Below are 17,228 nucleotides of genomic sequence, written 5' to 3' on the forward strand. Positions count from 1 at the left end.
GGTACTTTATGGAAATTATAAGTATTGTCTGTTTTTGCTAAGTTAGACATGTTGAAATGTTAGATATGAGATGGAAAAACAATTTTCAGTGAAAATGTCAAACCATTCAAAGACCTTTGTGAATGTACATTTGTAAATTCAACAAAGCCTCTAATGGTGATGCTTTCTAATTCTTCACGCAACTTCTCAAAAAGTTCTGACACACCAAGGTGCTTACGACGGAAAGTGATAGTGTCATGTGACCTGGCTATCTGATCTGAACACATGCCCTAGGAAAAGTTTGACCAGAGTTAAGGAAAAGCAGCCAATGAGTGCTCAGCATATGTAGGACCTTCAGGACAGTTGGATCATCCCAGGAGGCCACCTCATGGAACTGGTGTAGAGGAGACAGTAGGGTCAACCAGGGCCTGGAGCATTTGGGATTAAGGGCCTTGCTGGGGGGCACAATAGTGGGAACATTCTGAACCAGCAACCTTCTGAGTCCCAACCCACAGAGCTGCCCCCCCACAAATTAATTTGTTTAATACTTTTTTGGTCAGTGGATAATTTCTGGTATCTTATTTTATAGTTGTTATATCTTTGTAGTTATTCTAAAATGTAGAGAAAATTACAAATGAACATTTCTATGGGTAGGGTTGTCCATACTTTTGAGTGGTACATCTACTCATCTGTCCATCTTTTAGGTATTCAATACGAGGGAGTGGACAGCATGCATTGTATCCCAGGCAAAATAAGGACCACAGGGTGAGGGTGTGGTCATTATTGTGTGTGTGTGTGTGTGTGTGTGTTTTGTTGATTGACATCACATCTAGGGTGCAGCCCAGTCTCGTGCTGCACATTAGCAAGAACGCTTTTTCCTTCAAAATACTGACACCTTATAACTTAAACAAAATACTGCAGACTTTTATGACAAAATGATACTAAATTACTCCTTAAGTTCAAACTGAAAAATGAACTTGGGTTAACGAGTTTAGGCTAAGCCACTGACACCAATTTGTAATGATCCGCACTTAATTCCTTTCAGGTAATGCCGCAAACCTCGAGGGCAATGCAATCATATATTGCACATTGAATTAAATCTCTTATACTGCGGCTATTGCGTGATATGACACTTAGTATACGGTTAACGAATGAATTATGGACGTTTCGTTTTTATCGTCGCTATAAATGAACGCATCTGAACCCGTATATATATTCAGCGACAAAATAAGTGAAAATCTCCCTAGTCAAGCTTCACAGCAGGCAGGTGATTATCAGATTATTACCGTTGCATCAGTTTTATTCTCAAATAAGATCCGCTCGGGATCTTTCTACTCGGTGCCCCTCAGGTTATTTAAGACCCCTGCCATTACGCATGTTGTGTGTATAAGAATTATAAAACGATCGTGTATTATTACGCTATTACTGATTACAGCAGCTTAAAAATGTTATACCGATTTTACGAGTTAATGCACTGCAGTTTGTTTATACAGGGTTCCCCAATTCCAGTCCCGTACGGCCAGAATCTAACACAGTTTGCAGATTTCCCTGCTCAAACACATCTAAATCAGCTAATTTCCAGGTTTACTGCGTGTGTTCAGGTCCCCCAGAACAATACTCTCTATTCTCCACAAGATGGCAGTATGCAGCCAGAAAAGACTATTTGCCCCAAATAACAGTTTTTTTTACAGTTGTCTCAATTTTATGTCCACGTTTTGAAAACACTTAACACATGCACCATATCAGTAGACTACGTGAACTAAACTGTATATACCTTTGCATTGGTTTAATAAAAAATGCATTCAATCAACACTTAGATCACTAGATGAATATATGCTGCATTTTGACAAATTATACATATGCTTGAAATTAGATTATTCTGATTTTCTGAGCCCAGCAGCTGGGTTGCAGGTGGGGTAGACATAGTGACCCCACCTGTTAGGCTGGAAAATGCAAAGGTGACACCCAGTGGGGGGACACTGACATCTGACGGGGGGGCGGTACCAAGGTTGTCAACTTTAGTCAGTTGGCTGGCGGGAGATTTTCAATTCGAGACAAGTCTATACAGACATTATGTCACGCCCCGCTCCGTCCGCTCCCGATGTGTGCCACGCCCACCTCATTACCTCCTGTTTCGCCCTAATTGTTCCCACCTGTAGCTCGTTATCTGTTGCCTAGTCCTGTGTATTTAGTCCGAGTCTCAGTCTGTATTCCCCAGATCTGTCATCGTTGTATGGTCCGTCGTTGTCTGCACCTGTCCTTTTGCCTTCAATAAACCCTTCACCGGACCTTTTGGCTTCGTTCGCCTGCTTCCGTGCTCGCGTTCACCTCCGAAGCTGACAGAATGACAGATCTCCGGAAGAAAGGATCCCCCCTAGCCGAGGAAGAGTACCTCGGCTTGGTCGACGAGGTCCTACACTGGCTGACCCAGCCCGAGATCCGGGAGGATCCCGCAGCTCGCCGGTTAGCTCACCAAAGCCGGGATATCCTGGAGGGGATGCCTGTACCCGGCGACGCGCACCAAGCGGACGTGGTGCGCGACAACCTCCAGCAGCTTCGGGAGGTAGCGGCTGCAGCCATGCTGAGGCAGGTGGAACACGACAGCGGGCTGGTGTACAGCTCACCACCCGCTGCTGCGACCCCGCTGCCGCCTGCCGGATCCGGAAGGAGAAAGAAGAAGCGAAGGGGAAAGGCGGAAGAAGCCGCCCCAACTCTCTTCTTGGGGGCGTGCTCCCTTCTCCCCGCCTTGGAGGACGCCTGGGTGATAGGTGGGCCCCAAGACGCGGAGGACCTGCCTCCTTTGGAGACTGGGGATGCCTGGCCAGAGCGCTGTCCTGGGAGATGGAACAGCGCTGTCAGAGACGCCAGTCCCCGGGTCCCTAAAGCGCGAAAAGGGAGGGCGCATACGCGCTCAGCACCCCTCCTTCCTGCACCGGACCGGTTCGATCCGGACCTGCCGGCTGTTGATGCCGCCGCTCTGCCCGCGGCACCGCCGGCTGCTGATGTCGCCGCTCTGCCAGCGACGTCGCCTGCTGCAGCTGCCGCCGCTCTGCCTGCGGCACCGCCTGCTGCAGCTTCCGCCGATCGGCCAGCAGCACTGCCTTTCCTGCCTGCTGCCTCCGCCGATCCGCCTGCGGCTGCGCTGCCTGCTGCCGCCGCCGTTCTGCCTGTGGCTGTGCTGCCTGCTGCCGCCGCTCCGGATCTGCCCGCGGCTGCGCTGCCTGCCGCTGCTCCGGATCTGCCCGCGGCTGCGCTGCCTGCAGCCCCGCCTGCTGCAGCCGCCGCGAGGACAGCAGCACCGCCCGACCTGCCAGTCCTGCCTGTCTTCCCTGCTGCAGCTGCCGCCGCTCTGCCTGCGGCACCGCCTGCTGCAGCTACCGCCGCTTCGTCAGCGGCACCGCCCGTCCTGCCTGTCTTCCCTGCTGCAGCTGCCGCCGCTCTGCCTGCGGCACCGCCTGCTGCAGCTTCCGCCGCTTTGTTAGCGGCACCGCCTGTCCTGCCTGACCCGTCTGTCCCATTTGACCCGCCTGTCCTGCCTGGCTTACCTGCAGTCCCGGTGGCTGGCCGCATGGAGGCTGCGCCCGCCGAGGCGCCCCCTGCTGGCCGCGTGCTGGTGGCGCCTGCCGAGACGCCCCCTGCTGGCCGCGTGGAGGCTGCGCCTGCCGAGACGCCCCCTGCTGGCCGCGTGGAGGCTGCGCCCGCCGAGACGCCCCCTGCTGGCCGCGTGGAGGCTGCGCCCGCCGAGACGCCCCCTGTTGGCCGCGTGGAGACGGCGCCCGCCGAGGCGTCCCTCTCTGGCGCGCCCGGAGTGCGCGCCTTTGGGGGGGGGGTTCTGCCCCGCGACGGCGCCCCCTGCTGGCCGCGGGAGGGCAGCGCCCATCCTGCCGGCACCTGAACTGCCTGTCCTGCCGGCACCTGAACTGCCTGTCCTGCCGGCACCTGAACTGCCTGTCCTGCCGGCACCTGAACTGCCTGTCCTGCCGGCACCTGAACTGCCTAAGGTTGCCACGGTTGTGCCCCCTGCTGCCTGCGTGCTGGTGGCGCTAGCTGAGGCGCCCCCTGCGGGCCGCACGCCCGAGCCCGTCTCACCTGACCGGCCCGTCTCGCCTGTCCAGCCGGCCCAGCCCTGCTCACCTGTCCAGATCACCTGTCCTGTCCTGAGGCCGCCGTTCCAGTCCTGCCCGTGGCCCCGCCTGAGGCCGCCGCTCTGCCCGCGGCCCCGCCTGAGGCCGCCGCTCTGCCTGCGGCCACACCCGAGGCTCCGGCTGCCCCGCCTGTTGCCTCTTTTGAGGCCAAGACACTTGTCTGCCCAGACTCGACCTCCCTCCTGACTCCTTCTCCCTTACCCCGGCCAGACCGACACCGCCCAGGACCCCGCCAATCGGTGTCCCGTAAGGGACGGGGACACAGGCGTCGGGCCTGGGTCCCGCCCGCCATGCCCCCTGGCTCGCCCGTTCGGCCCCTAGCTGTGGCTCGGTGGCTGCCTGCGGGTCCTGCGCCTCGGGGTCGGCGGTCGCCGCCGGGTCCCCCCCTGGTCCCTGGGTGCCGGTCCTCGGTCCCGCCTCCGGCTCCCGGTCGGCCGCCTCCGGGCCCCCCTGCTCCGGCTTGGCGTCGGACGGCGCCTTCGCCGGCTTCGGCTGCGCCTCCGCCTGCCGCGGCTTCCCCCTCCTGCCTGCCTTCCCTGGTGTTCCCTCCTGCTCCCTCCTGGTCCCCTCCGTCACTCCCTCGTCCCGTCCCCTTGGTCCCTGGGTGGTCCCCTCCTGCTCCCTTCTCCCTCTCCCCTGCGGCCCCTCCGGCCGCTGCCCGTCGCCCGCCTGGGCCTTTTCGTGCTCCCCTTGTTCCTCCTCCCTTTCCGTTCGTCCCGCCTGTCTCTCCCTCTGGTCCCTTTGTTCCTCCTTTTGGCACCCCTGGCCCTTTCGTGTCGCCTGTGGGTGTTCCCCCTGTGTCTCCCTTCTGGGTCTGTCTCTCCGCCTTCCCTGTCCTCTGTCAGGTCTTGTCCTTCTTTTCGTCCCTGTTCGTGTTTTGCGTCTCCGTCCTGTTCCCTGGGTTTGGTTGACGTTCTGTTTTGTCTTTCAGGTCCTGTTCCCTCGTCCCGTCCGTCGCCTCCTCTCGGGCGCGCCCGGTGGGCGCGCCTTTGGGGGGGGGTTATGTCACGCCCCGCTCCGTCCGCTCCCGATGTGTGCCACGCCCACCTCATTACCTCCTGTTTCGCCCTAATTATTCCCACCTGTAGCTCGTTATCTGTTGCCTAGTCCTGTGTATTTAGTCCGAGTCTCAGTCTGTATTCCCCAGATCTGTCATCGTTGTATGGTCCGTCGTTGTCTGCACCTGTCCTTTTGCCTTCAATAAACCCTTCACCGGACCTTTTGGCTTCGTTCGCCTGCTTCCGTGCTCGCGTTCACCTCCGAAGCTGACACATTACATGTATGTATTAGTTTTATTCTTACGCCCCTAGGTCCGATGACCTATTACAGTACTAGCTGCTGATCTGTAGTATAAACTACGAGATTTGATGGCCGTGGCTTCATAAGGGTGAGAAAGGTTAAGTTAACGTTTTGATTTGCTTATGGCTTCATCATGGTTGCTAGATTTGGTCAGCTGGCTGACGTGAGATTTTCAATTCGAGATTGGTCTGCGCATTCATTTACAATTTTACATGTAACAGTTTTATTACCTTGTGAATAGTCTGTAGGGTTTATAAACTATCCCAACGTTTTTTGATGTTGCTAATTTTAAGTTTGTAATTGAATAACACAGATTTGCAGTAAAATTTCTTGCGTGAGCGTGAGAGTCAGAAAGCGAGTGAGTGTCACACCAGATGCGAGAGAGTTGGCAGCCATGCCCGGTACCGTCTCCCACTACACCATGCCACGATCAGGGTCTATAATGCAACCCTGAGAGAGAGCACAGGAAATTACTTTGGGTCTGGAAGGTCGCCTCAAGTACAAGGAAGAATGACAGAGAACGGACCATCCAGATTGGACGACAGTAGGCAGCACTGCCGTCTCACACTCACACCGCAGAGTTGCACACTGAGCTGGTTACCAGTTCCACTTCAAGCCAGGCAGAGGCGTCCGATGATCATTTTATTCTGTGTCCACTGCTGCAACAAGTGACCCTTGATAAAGTAATTACAGAATCATCGCTTAAACTCCCTATGCAGTTTTAAGCATCGTCCGTCCCCGCATGATGTATCAGGGTAAATAGCTGCGAGATGAACTTCGGCACAGTGGTCGTTATTGCGGGGGTAACGGGACTGCTTAGCTTCGGCTTCTTGGCTGTGGCGATCGGAAGCGATTACTGGTACATCATTGAGGTGAACGCACCGAACAACACAAATTCAGAGGAGCTCAACTCCCATTCCGGACTCTGGAGAATATACGAAGGTATTAAAATAATTACACAGTTAGTGGTGATTTGATGCATGATTTTTGGTTATAGCACGCTCGTCAACGTTCCATCTTTTAGCCTACAAATGCATGTAAAAGAAAAAATGTCGCGATCATTTTTATGCCTTGTAAATAAACGCTTTAATAAATAGCGATTACAATCGCTGTTAATTATATCTGCTTTAAAAAACCGTGTGTGGAGGCAATTCTAGCGTCTTTTAGAATATAGTTTTAATGCAAAGTAAAATGTATAAGTTATGCATGCTTCATTAGATTTAGAAAACACCTGGGCATAAGTACTTTATAGTAGGGATATTAAATAATGCCACGTACAGTATACATGTGTGTTGCCGTATAGAGAAAGCATTGATTGTTCAATCGAGATACGGAGATAGTCATAAACCAAATGTAAGTCCGCTAGAAAATACGGTAACAGATACTTTGAGAAATTTAGATTTCCCTAGAATTAGGTATTTTATTAGCGAAAATTTGCAGTTCGGTGTATGTATAACGACATTTTATTTCTATATGTTTGGCAAAAATGTCTATATTTGTAATTGCAAATTAGGTTACTTCTACATTTGTACTGTGTTATACTTTACAATTTGTACTGTCTACGGTTTTCCAGATAAAGCTAATCTACATAGTACAGCATAAGTAATTCGATGTGTAATAATTAACATGCATGAAATTGCAGATGAGCTAATGAGCTCTTGTTGCAAAATTAATCCACAGTCACAACTGGCCACGCGGTAAGCATTAATTGGCTTACTGACTGTAATATAATAACGTAATGCTGTGATAACAGATAAAGTCAATTTTTTTCCGAAAACCAAAATGAGGTACAACGTACGTATGCCTCTCTGATATAGCCATTTTTGCGGGGGTCGGTGTCTTATTGGGGTCCTTGGTAAGTCTATACAGTCTTGTTAGCACTCCTGGTAACACTTTATAATACTGTTCCGTAGTTAACAGGTAAATATGCAGGAAGTAAGCAGCAACAAAGGAGTAGCGCTTCATTAACACCTAAATTGGTACTATTAACTACTAAGGAGTTATGCTTATAATTACTCAATAGGTAATAGTGAACTAATTATTATAGTAGTTCTCTTACTTCATTAGGAACTATTGAGTATTGCTGGTCTCATTGGGAATTATGTACTAACTATGGATTATTTCTAATAACTGCTAGTTCATTACTCATCAAATGAACAGTGCTTTTTTTTTGGACTAACAGGAACTTACAGGCTACTGTTCTCAATGGTTTTTACCATTTTTTTCCCCTTTTGGAATAACAGGCTTGTTTCTTCCTACTTGTTTGTATGACATACAACTTATTCTACAAAATATTACTGCCTAAAATATGTATACAGTACCTACATTTTAATTATTTACCTCACTTCAGTCCGTGTGCCAGCGTTCTTCAAACTGTGCTTTGAAGTCCAACTGAAGGGATGGTCAAACAGAGACTCGTGTTTTGCCACATGATGTGCTCCACCACATATTGTTAATCTTTTCTAAACATTAAGAAATTAATGTGTCCCTCTTGGGATTGAGTGGAGAATTTTCCGGTGCTTATCAACCATCTGCACTGCAGAGTAGGGACACGGTAGCTGAGTCTGGTCCCCGAATTCAGTTACCTTGGTTCACTTATGCATCCCTGGTTATGGTTTCCAGGTAAAAACGGCAGTTCCCATTTCATCCCCTCCATCCTTGCAGAGACGGCGAATTACACCGACCAGGAGAGGAATCTGCTCGGTGAGTCCTGGCATTTTATCCATATTAAATGCTGGCATTATGGTTTGTTCTGAATAATTTTCTAACACACTTTTAGCAAAAGTGTAAACATTGGTCTCGATATTCCAGCACTATTGTGCCGATTGCCTTTCTACATTGACAAAAAGAATGAGATTTAAGCATTTTTTCTGTTCTTTTTCTAGCACAAATGATTTTTCTTTTTTCTACTGTACTTTTGCTGTCTGAGCAGTGTTAGAACATTTTGGGAAAAAAATAAAATAAATGCCTTTAATCCCCCTTATTTGTATTGATAATGTCTTATGTTGGGAACATAAATCCATACTTTATATATTTGGATACCTGTATATTTGTGTGATGGCAGCAATTTTTTGAAAACTGTTACACTCGGCACACAGAAAAGGCTAAAGCCACAAGCGTTTTTCATTTAGACTGTCAGTGTGTGGTTGGGGCTTCGTGCGCGAATTCAATTGATGGTTTGTGTCACTGTATTGATAGGAAAACACGTTTTTTGAAAGAGCTTGAAGTATTATGCAAGATCTGTTGACGTTTTCAAGAGATCTTTCGTTTTGCTGGTTCAGTGTAAGGTTTTGGGGATAGTGTGTACAGTTTTGGAAAAATAGGCTATTGTTTCAAGGATAGTGATAAAGCAATCAGAAAAAAATGTAACACATTGAGAAAAAAGGTGGGGTTTTGAGAAAGTGGACACCATGAAAGCAAAAAGGAAGGTTACATTCATTTAACTTTTCCATCCATCCATCCATCCATCCATCCATCCATCCATCCTTCCTTTATAAGGGTTGCATGTGATGAATGCGTCATAACTATTTTTTTGACTTTACAGAAACTGAATCTGAAATCCAGAAATCAATTTAATGACTTTAACTCGTGGCCATAGGTGGAAATTTGTGAGAGAACATTTTAAAATGGATTTGAAAAAACATTTCTTTACACAGCGTGTAGTTAGATTATGGAACAGTCTCCCGGTTAATATAGTGCAAGCTAAAACCCTGGGGTCCTTTAAATCAGAGCTAGATAAAATTTTAACAACTTTAAGCTATTAGTTGAGTTTGATGAACTGAATGGTCCCCTCTTGTTTGTAAATGTCTTATGTTCTTATGTTTTCCTTGGGGGGGCAGCATAGTGGTGCCTCAGACCTCTGGAACCTGGGTTCAAGTCTCCACCAGGGTTCCATATGTCTGGAGTTTGCATGCCCCCCCCCCTGTCGTCATGTGGTTTTCTCCAGGTAGATCAAAATTGGAATTACCAAATTACCCATAGGTGTGAATGGTGTGTGAGTGTGCCCTGCGATGGGTTGGCACCCCATCCCGGGTTGTTCCTGCCTTGTGCCCTGCGGTGGGTTGGCACCCCATCCCGGGTTGTTCCCTGCCTTGTGCCCTGCGATGGGTTGGCGCCCCATCCCGGGTTGTTCCCTGCCTTGTGCCCTGCGATGGGTTGGCACCCCATCCCGGGTTGTTCCCTGCCTTGCACCCATAGACTCCAGACCTCTCACTGCCCTGAACTAGACAAGCAGTTTCAGAAAGATGGATGGATGCTTTGCTTGCTTCATTTTATTTTGTTCTTCAAAACTTAGTAAATATTTTTAAGGGGTCTATGAAGCTGTTTCATAAATAGTGGATTAAAAAAACGTCCATCCGCCTATCTGCTAAAAAAAGCATCCATCCAGCAGTTTAGTCACAGCCCACGCGGTGCCCAAGCCAAGCTTCACTCTACCTGCCTCTCCAGACAGGGTTGGCTGGGGGGATAGAGGGAGAAACTAGCTGCCCCCTCAGAAGAAGGTGCTTATGGCAGTTGCCTGGGTTGAACAGCATGGATCCATCCATCTACCCATCCATCCCCTATACTTATCCTGGTCAGGGTAGGACCTGTAGCCTTTCCCAGGCAGCACAGGGTGCAAGGCTTGGGAACACCCTGGACACGAAGTGTAAATATTCACTTCTTTTACATTTTTCTAAATTTCGTAAGTATAGCATATCAAACACCACACTGACGGTATAGTAAATATCCTGGATGTCAGTGTACTTAGGCATTCTTACATGAAACTCAGAGCTTGAAACTCTTTAGGGTTTTTTTTTGTTTTTAGCAAACAACTGCAACAAAAAAGATGGTGAATGTCACGATCCGCACGTCGGCCTGTACGCCTGTCTGCTTTTATTCCTTTTGTAAGGCCTTTACATGTAGGTCTGTGTGTGGGTGTACATTGTTGTTATTATGTCATCAGTTTGCAGTCCCTTTTATCCAGAACAACTCATTGTTACTCAAAATATTACTCTATACCAGGGGTGTTAAACTGCAGTCCTGGGGGACCGGAGTCTTGTATAGCTTAGTTCTTTTCCTGATCCACCACAAATGATTCAGCTCAAGAACTATGTGGTAATTAGCACAAGAACTTTAATCAGGTGTGTTAAATGAGGGGAAACCCAAAAATGTGCAGGGCTCTAGCCCCCCAGGACTGGAGCCTGACACCTGTGCTCTATACTGTGTATCAGGGGTGGGGGAGCAATCAAGGTGTCCCCTCAGTCACGCAGATGTTTATGTTTAGCAGACGCTTCTGTGGGGGTCAGAGGGTAGGCCCTCATCCCATGAGCAGTTAGGGCTAAGGGCCTTAAGATGCGATTACTCCACCTGCTGTAGGCTTTGAACTCATAGCCTTCTGGAGCTAGTGACAGCTCCCTACCCCACTGAGATACCCACCACCCATACAATGCTTTTCAAACATTTTAAAAGGATGAGAAACACTAAAATAATAAACTTGCAACCTATAAAAACTGGCAAAGCTATCAATAAACTAATACACGATTGTAACGACTCTTTCCAAACAAGGCCTACATAACGATGTTTTGGTCAGCGGCGGACAACATGTACGACTGTGATCCCATAAGATTATACTATAATGGAGCTGAAATATTCCTATCACCTTGTGATGTTGTACTCATGTGTTTATGGTGATGCTGGTGTAAACAGACCTACTGCCCTGCCATCCATATAACAGTATAGCACATAGTTATGTAAAGTGCATGATAATAAACAGCCAAATTACTGGTTTATGTATTTACTATACTGTACTTGTTATTGTAGAGTGTACTATTTCTACTTATAAAAGGTTTGCTGTTGCCTAGATGTGTAGTAGGTTATACCATCTAATTTTGTTTAAGTACACTCTTGTTACGAATGGACATAATGAAGGTTGGATAATCCACATAGTGGCTCACAAAAAGAGACTTTAATTACTCAAAAAAAGGACACCGAAAACAAAATGAACCACGGGAGGTCAAAAACAAAGCAGGTAAACAACTAAGAACTAAGGCAGGGAGCAACAAAGGAACAACCCTAGTAGGACAGCAGCAATCACAGGGCAACAACAACTACAAGCGCGGAAATGACCGATTGGGGAAAAGAGTAGGGTTAGGCACTTAAACACACTTAACACGGGCTTCAACAAGAGACAGGTTTGAGCAGTAACAGTTACTAGGAATACCAACACAGGTGAGAGCAATCAACAGATGGGGGACCCCAACAGGAAAGGAGACTAGAAAACAGGGGTAACTGAACATTGCTAAAAACAGGGAACCGGAAGGAACCATAACATATTACATAGATCAAGAAAATAAAGAAACATAAACAATGAACATTACAAACAACAAAAAGGAATCCTGTATCACACAGCCATCCACTCACCCCATTAAGCCATGTGGCAGGCAAGGAACCACATTAAGGTGCTAAACACTGGAAAAAAAGGGGAAAACGGAACGGGTTTACCAGTGACACCAGCTGGCCAAACGGGGAATTGACAGATATAACAAAAAGAGGGCAGGGTAGGGCATGGACCAGTCCTGACGCACTCTACGAAGTTCCAGCAATGACAAAATCACTTCACAGCATATTTCTCAGAATGTCTGACAGTACATTAAAGATCTTAGCGTTGCTAACCTGTGTATTAATAATGAACAACAGCTCATTTCAATGCTGTTATTGTACATATGCAATACCAAGATGTTGGTCATCGTGACGGTGTGCAGGGTCCCTCACACAGGCTTGCACTCTGTCGCCCCCTGCAGACATGCACAGGGTGATCGTCATCCTGTTACCCCTCAGCCTGGTGCTGCTGGTGTGCGGCTGGGTCTTTGGCTTGGTCAGTTCCCTGGCTCGCAGTCCCACCCTCCTCTCTGGCACCTCCTCCTACTTCCTCATCTGCAGTAAGTGATCACCTGGTGATGGTCATGCCTGTCTCCATTCTCCTGCCTCTGCTACAATGCTTTTTTCGGCCCTGAGCTGGAAGGTTAAGTCGACATTAGATAAAAGAGATGAGCGACTCCATAAATGGACACAGACACCTGTGCGGATGCAAGCTGAGGATTTAAGTCCAGGTACTGAGAGCACTAATGCTCTCCAGTGTTCCTCAACGAAGAGCCGGCAAACAAAACACTTGAAATGAGCTTTGCTATTCAGTTCGACAAAAAAAGACACAGTTTTCTACACTGGAAAGTAGCAGAGTTTTTTTCAATATGACTTAATGGTGTTGAATGAAAAAAACTGGAACCACACTAAACAGGTTTGCAGAAATCCAGCACCTGGTTTTCAATAAGCAGCCCCGGAATTAATTATCGTACCAATGACATGCTTAAAATTTCATTAAATTGCGCCGAACCTTTGGCAAGTGCCCCTTAGACAGGTTGCCCACTTTACTCGGTTTGCAAAGAAATGCAAAGCCAGGAATTTAATTGCAAAATGACCCCCCCCCACCTATGACCACGATGATTGGACCATGATGCCGATAGACTGCAAGAAATACAAATCAGAAGACAAGAAAGGTCAGAGCTGAATTAGATGAGGATAAAAGAATCCAACACTCCTTTTTTTTCTCTTTTTTTTACTCGCAGTGACACCCACACATCATTTACTCCCTGCTTGGTTTAGTTGCTGCCGAACCTTTTATGCCACCATCAGTCATTACGACAATGGGCTTGACGCAATTACAGAAGACAAATGAGGTCACAGGCTGCTTTCAGCACAGAAAACACGATGATTTTCTCATGCTTGTTCCAGGCACCGAGTTGAAGGTTGAGGGGCCCGTCTTGAGAGTGACATGGAACAGCGTGACATGGTATCTTTAGTGCATAGTGTGGGCTGCATCGAGTCACCCTTTCACTGTTGGGTGCCGGCTGAATGTGTGAAGACAAGATCCTTGGGTTAAACACTCTTCAACACAAAGGAGTATGAAGCTTGTTTCACGTACCACTTCTGACAAAAACCTTGTACTGGCGCAGGCACTGTACACAATGACGTGAAACCTGTGAATTTTCATGAGACTTTGGAGGTCTTTCAACACCTACGCGGTTGGCTTGTCCTTGGTTATCTATTTCTAAGAAAGTCAGCTGCCGTATCAGTACAGACGAGAACTGAGGACAAAGGTGAAAGAGCCGAATAAGCTGGAAAAACACGCATGGGTTGACAGTGTCGTTTTTAAACACCAGTATTTTTAATTTGCAATTCGTAGGCAAGTCAGAAAAATGATACAGTACATAATAATAATTATACATAAATAATATAACTATATACTGTACTGAACCGCTGACGCCATGCAATGTTTTCATGAGCGTCACAAAGCAGTACATGTGTTTGTTATTACGAACGACTGTATTTAACCCAAATTTTTATAAAACAGGCTTATTGTCAGTCCATTCTTAAGTGAGAGTTATCCATAAGTCAGACATTCTTAACCTATGGACTGTCTAATAAAGAGATGGTTCTAGTGTGTACTTTGGGGTGTCAGTCGGCCATAGTTGGATAATTCTGTTTCAGAAAGAAAAAATCCAAACCAAGATTTTGTACCAACCAACTGATTAAACACTCTGTGACTCTTTATACTCAATATCAATATTCAGTATTAGTTTAAATACTAGACCTTGTGGCCATTGGCAGAAACTAGCGGGAGAACATTTTAAAATGGATTTGAGGAAGCACTTCTTTACACAGCGCGTAGTTAGAGTATGGAATAGTCTTCCTGTTAGTGTAGCGGAAGCTAAAACCCTGGGTTCCTTTAAATCAGAGCTAGATGAGATTTTAACAACTCTGAGCTATTAGTTAAGTTATCCCCAAACAAGCTTGATAGGCCGAATGGCCTCCTCTCGTTTGTAAATTTATGTTCTTACTCAACTTGAACTATCCACCTCTGCAGTTGGCTTTGTGAACTTTCTTGCTCATTAAATGCAGCCCTTCAACAGCCATTTTCTTGTGCCACTGGTTGCTTGTTTGTTTTTTGCTGTTGTTTTTGCTGCAAGGGATGAAGTGGTCAAAGGTCTAGAACATGTGTAAGTGTAGCATTCGTTTAAGTTGCCCAGTCAGTGAAGCACTTAGCTCTGTTCCAATCAGCTTCCTAATGCTCCTATAGCTGGCAGCATAAACACTATGCTGACTACTGATTGGATATATCTTTGGATACAAGCCATCATGACAGTATTTATGAGCAGCCCTCACATGCAGCCTCTCTTTGCTTTCTTCACATCGGTATGTAGAACCGAAAAGGTCTAGGAGCAGAGGGAGCCGTCTCGTGTTTTGCCAAGCCTGGCCGTGCTAGCGTGTGACTGATAGCACGCTCCTCACCGCCTGTCCGTTGTGCCTTTCCCACAGGCATCCTGACGCTATCTGGCGTGAGCCTCTACATCAGCTATTCGCAGAAAGCCCTGGAGGAGATTGAAAACCAGTTTGGGGCACTGCTGTTAGCCCAAGTGCACGTGTCCTTCGGCTGGTCCCTCGCTGTGGCCTGGCTCTCCTTCAGCCTGGAGGTCTCTACAGGTCTTCTTCTCCTGCTGGCTGCCAGGATGATCCTTCTGGAAGCCCGTCTAGAAGCCTCCTCTGTCGCCGACTCGCCAATCTAGAGTTCCAGCTCAGTTTTGTCTCCACCTACAGACTCCATCTCTGCTCGCCCTGCAGCCAACCGTACACCTCTCCACAGAACTGCTGTGTTTGACTAATTCGGCAAACATCTCGATATGCTCTCTCTCTCGCACATGAACACCTCATGACAACTAGGTATGGAGGGGAAAATTAATAGCATGAAATGAATATTGGCTACAGAGAGGAAAATTAATATTTATATAAAATATTCATTACAAATTGCCACCACTCTCGGCAATCATTACTATGGTTGCAGGAAATGACTGAAATGTTAATTAGACCAGACTAATAGAGACCCTAGGGTCAGTCTTCACACCTCGCCTCATACTAGTCTTCTTTTATAGTGTCTGTGAAAACTGACATTTACGCTTAGCTACATGTAATTTAACCTTTGAAATATGTTTTGTAAATCACTGTAGTGTTTTCCTAGTGAGAAGATCTGATGCCTGCTGCTGTCTGTGCATAAGCATCATTTGTGATTCAGAAGGACATGAAGCAACTTCATTTCCCTGCCTATTTAACAAGCAGCTGTTTCACCCAGTAAGTGACACATTTACAAGGTGTACCACTGCAGTATAACCAAACAGGCCAGCGCTCTGCCAGAGCTCAGACACTCTTTAATCTTCTCTCAGATCCCTGAATAAGAAAAGCAACTCAAATAAGATTTAGGACCAGGGTGGCTGGCTAATCTAAAATGCTAAGAGTCTCTGAATTTTCAGTTTACTTACAAGCCTTACTGGTCATAAATTGTGTGACTATATTTAAAAGTAATTTTGTACTGTGAAGAGCAAAAACTTAAAACCAAGGACTCGCGCCCCACTTGGCTTTCCAAACGCTGTGCTAAATGAATGTTTCCCTCCTCTTACTGATGACTGTACAGCAGTGGCGTACGGCAGTGTATCGCTGCCAAGACAAAAAGAAAATCCCGGCGAATTTCTCATTATAACAAGAAAAAAATTCACGTCATAACGAGATCCATTTCACGTTTTAATCCATTTCACGAGTCATCCTTCACGATTCAGGCATTTTCGGTCCATTGGATTAACTAATGCTGGACATCGAGGAACTATCTCTAAGAGGTCTGACTGATTCTTCTGTACAACCCCAAGCTTTTCAAACACACATTTCAGACAATACCACCTACCGAGCTCAATAACAGCAGAATTTCACTCTCATCCACAGCATTAAAAAAAACAAACCATATAAACAAATCATTATCAGTTTTCATCTTCCCTTTTCCTTTGAGCTTCTTCTCGTAACGTATCCGCTACATTACGAGAAACGTTTGTGATTTTAACTAAATCGTTTAGCTTCTCGTTTAATTAGAGTCTTATGTTATTTCTTGTTTTAACCAGGTAATTATGTTGTTGAAGCACAAAACCTTTCTTGTTTTAATGAGAAGATTTCATAACTTATAACAAGAACATTTTCAAGACACTGGGCAAATATTATTTTTGTTTTAGTGGCAGCAAATACCCTGTCATACATAAGCCGCTGTTACATGGTATCAAACCATTTTCTCCTGCCTATAGTGTGAATTTCATGTTATTGCAGCAGAAAGGAGAAATCTTGAAGTCCTTGTTTTGATGTAGAACTTTTAATGTATTTTTTTTCTCCTTGAAGTCTTTCGAGGTTAAAACAGAATAACTAAATCTGCTCAAAGTTCACTGATCGTTCCTTGGTGACTGTCTTGTGTGTCAAAGCTCATTTATGGTGAAGTCACTATTTTCCTTTTAGTTGGCACTTGGCGAACAAGGCAGAACTTCTCGGTGTTCCGGATGTTTCTGGAGGTCACGTATGTTCTTACTTGGGAACTATGATGCTAATACTGTATGTCCCTTAATTTACTAATTTAGCATACTCTACTTGTACTTTCATTTTTGAATCTAATTATTGTCAATTGTTCCCAGAATGCTTTGGGGTTTATGAAAAGCCTTAGAGCCCTAGGTGGTGCAATCAGGTTCCTCGCCAAGGAGTGCAGAGGAACATGGGTCACAGTGCTGGAGAGAGAGAGTGGAAGAGGAGCAGCACAGCTCGTACCAACCCAGGGTGGAGTTTGGGGGGGGGGGGGGGTGTCGGTGTCATCTTAGACCGATGGAAGCACAGCAACTGACAACACAGTGACAGTCTCCAGATCTGGCATCATAAGGACCTGGGTGATGCAGGTCCTGTTCCACCCTCCAGGTA

At 46.7% G+C, this 17,228-nt stretch overlaps 1 protein-coding gene across 5 annotated transcripts; it reads left to right on the forward strand.

The window, feature by feature from the left end:
* The first annotated feature begins 5,996 nt into the window (after positions 1-5,996).
* On the forward strand, positions 5,997-17,201 carry LOC111853243 (transmembrane protein 235-like). 5 transcript variants are annotated; one of them, XR_002840412.2, is made up of 6 exons: positions 5,997-6,365; positions 8,046-8,126; positions 12,203-12,340; positions 14,775-15,176; positions 15,461-15,581; positions 16,779-17,201. XR_002840412.2 is itself a non-coding variant. In XM_023829954.2 (4 exons), exons 1-4 carry the CDS (start codon positions 6,194-6,196, stop codon positions 15,020-15,022), a joined length of 639 nt encoding a protein of 212 aa, XP_023685722.1. In that variant the 5' UTR covers positions 5,997-6,193; the 3' UTR covers positions 15,023-16,708. The 5 variants fall into 5 exon arrangements, 1 of the variants encoding a protein (XP_023685722.1); XR_002840413.2 differs by having other exon boundaries at positions 15,472-15,581; XR_002840410.2 differs by lacking the exon at positions 16,779-17,201 and having other exon boundaries at positions 15,461-16,708.
* The last annotated feature ends 27 nt before the right edge of the window (positions 17,202-17,228 follow it).

The sequence above is a fragment of the Paramormyrops kingsleyae genome, chromosome 22 (genome assembly GCF_048594095.1).
Source record: "Paramormyrops kingsleyae isolate MSU_618 chromosome 22, PKINGS_0.4, whole genome shotgun sequence".
NCBI classification, from domain to species: Eukaryota; Metazoa; Chordata; class Actinopteri; order Osteoglossiformes; family Mormyridae; genus Paramormyrops; species Paramormyrops kingsleyae.

Bases quoted from the DNA above. Each gene is read 5' to 3' on its own strand.
- LOC111853243 (XM_023829954.2), top strand. From the start codon at position 6,194: ATGAACTTCGGCACAGTGGTCGTTATTGCGGGGGTAACGGGACTGCTT. The intron at 6,366-8,045 runs GTATTAAAATAA...TATGGTTTCCAG, and splicing joins ACTCTGGAGAATATACGAAG to GTAAAAACGGCAGTTCCCAT. The intron at 8,127-12,202 runs GTGAGTCCTGGC...CGCCCCCTGCAG, and splicing joins CCAGGAGAGGAATCTGCTCG to ACATGCACAGGGTGATCGTC.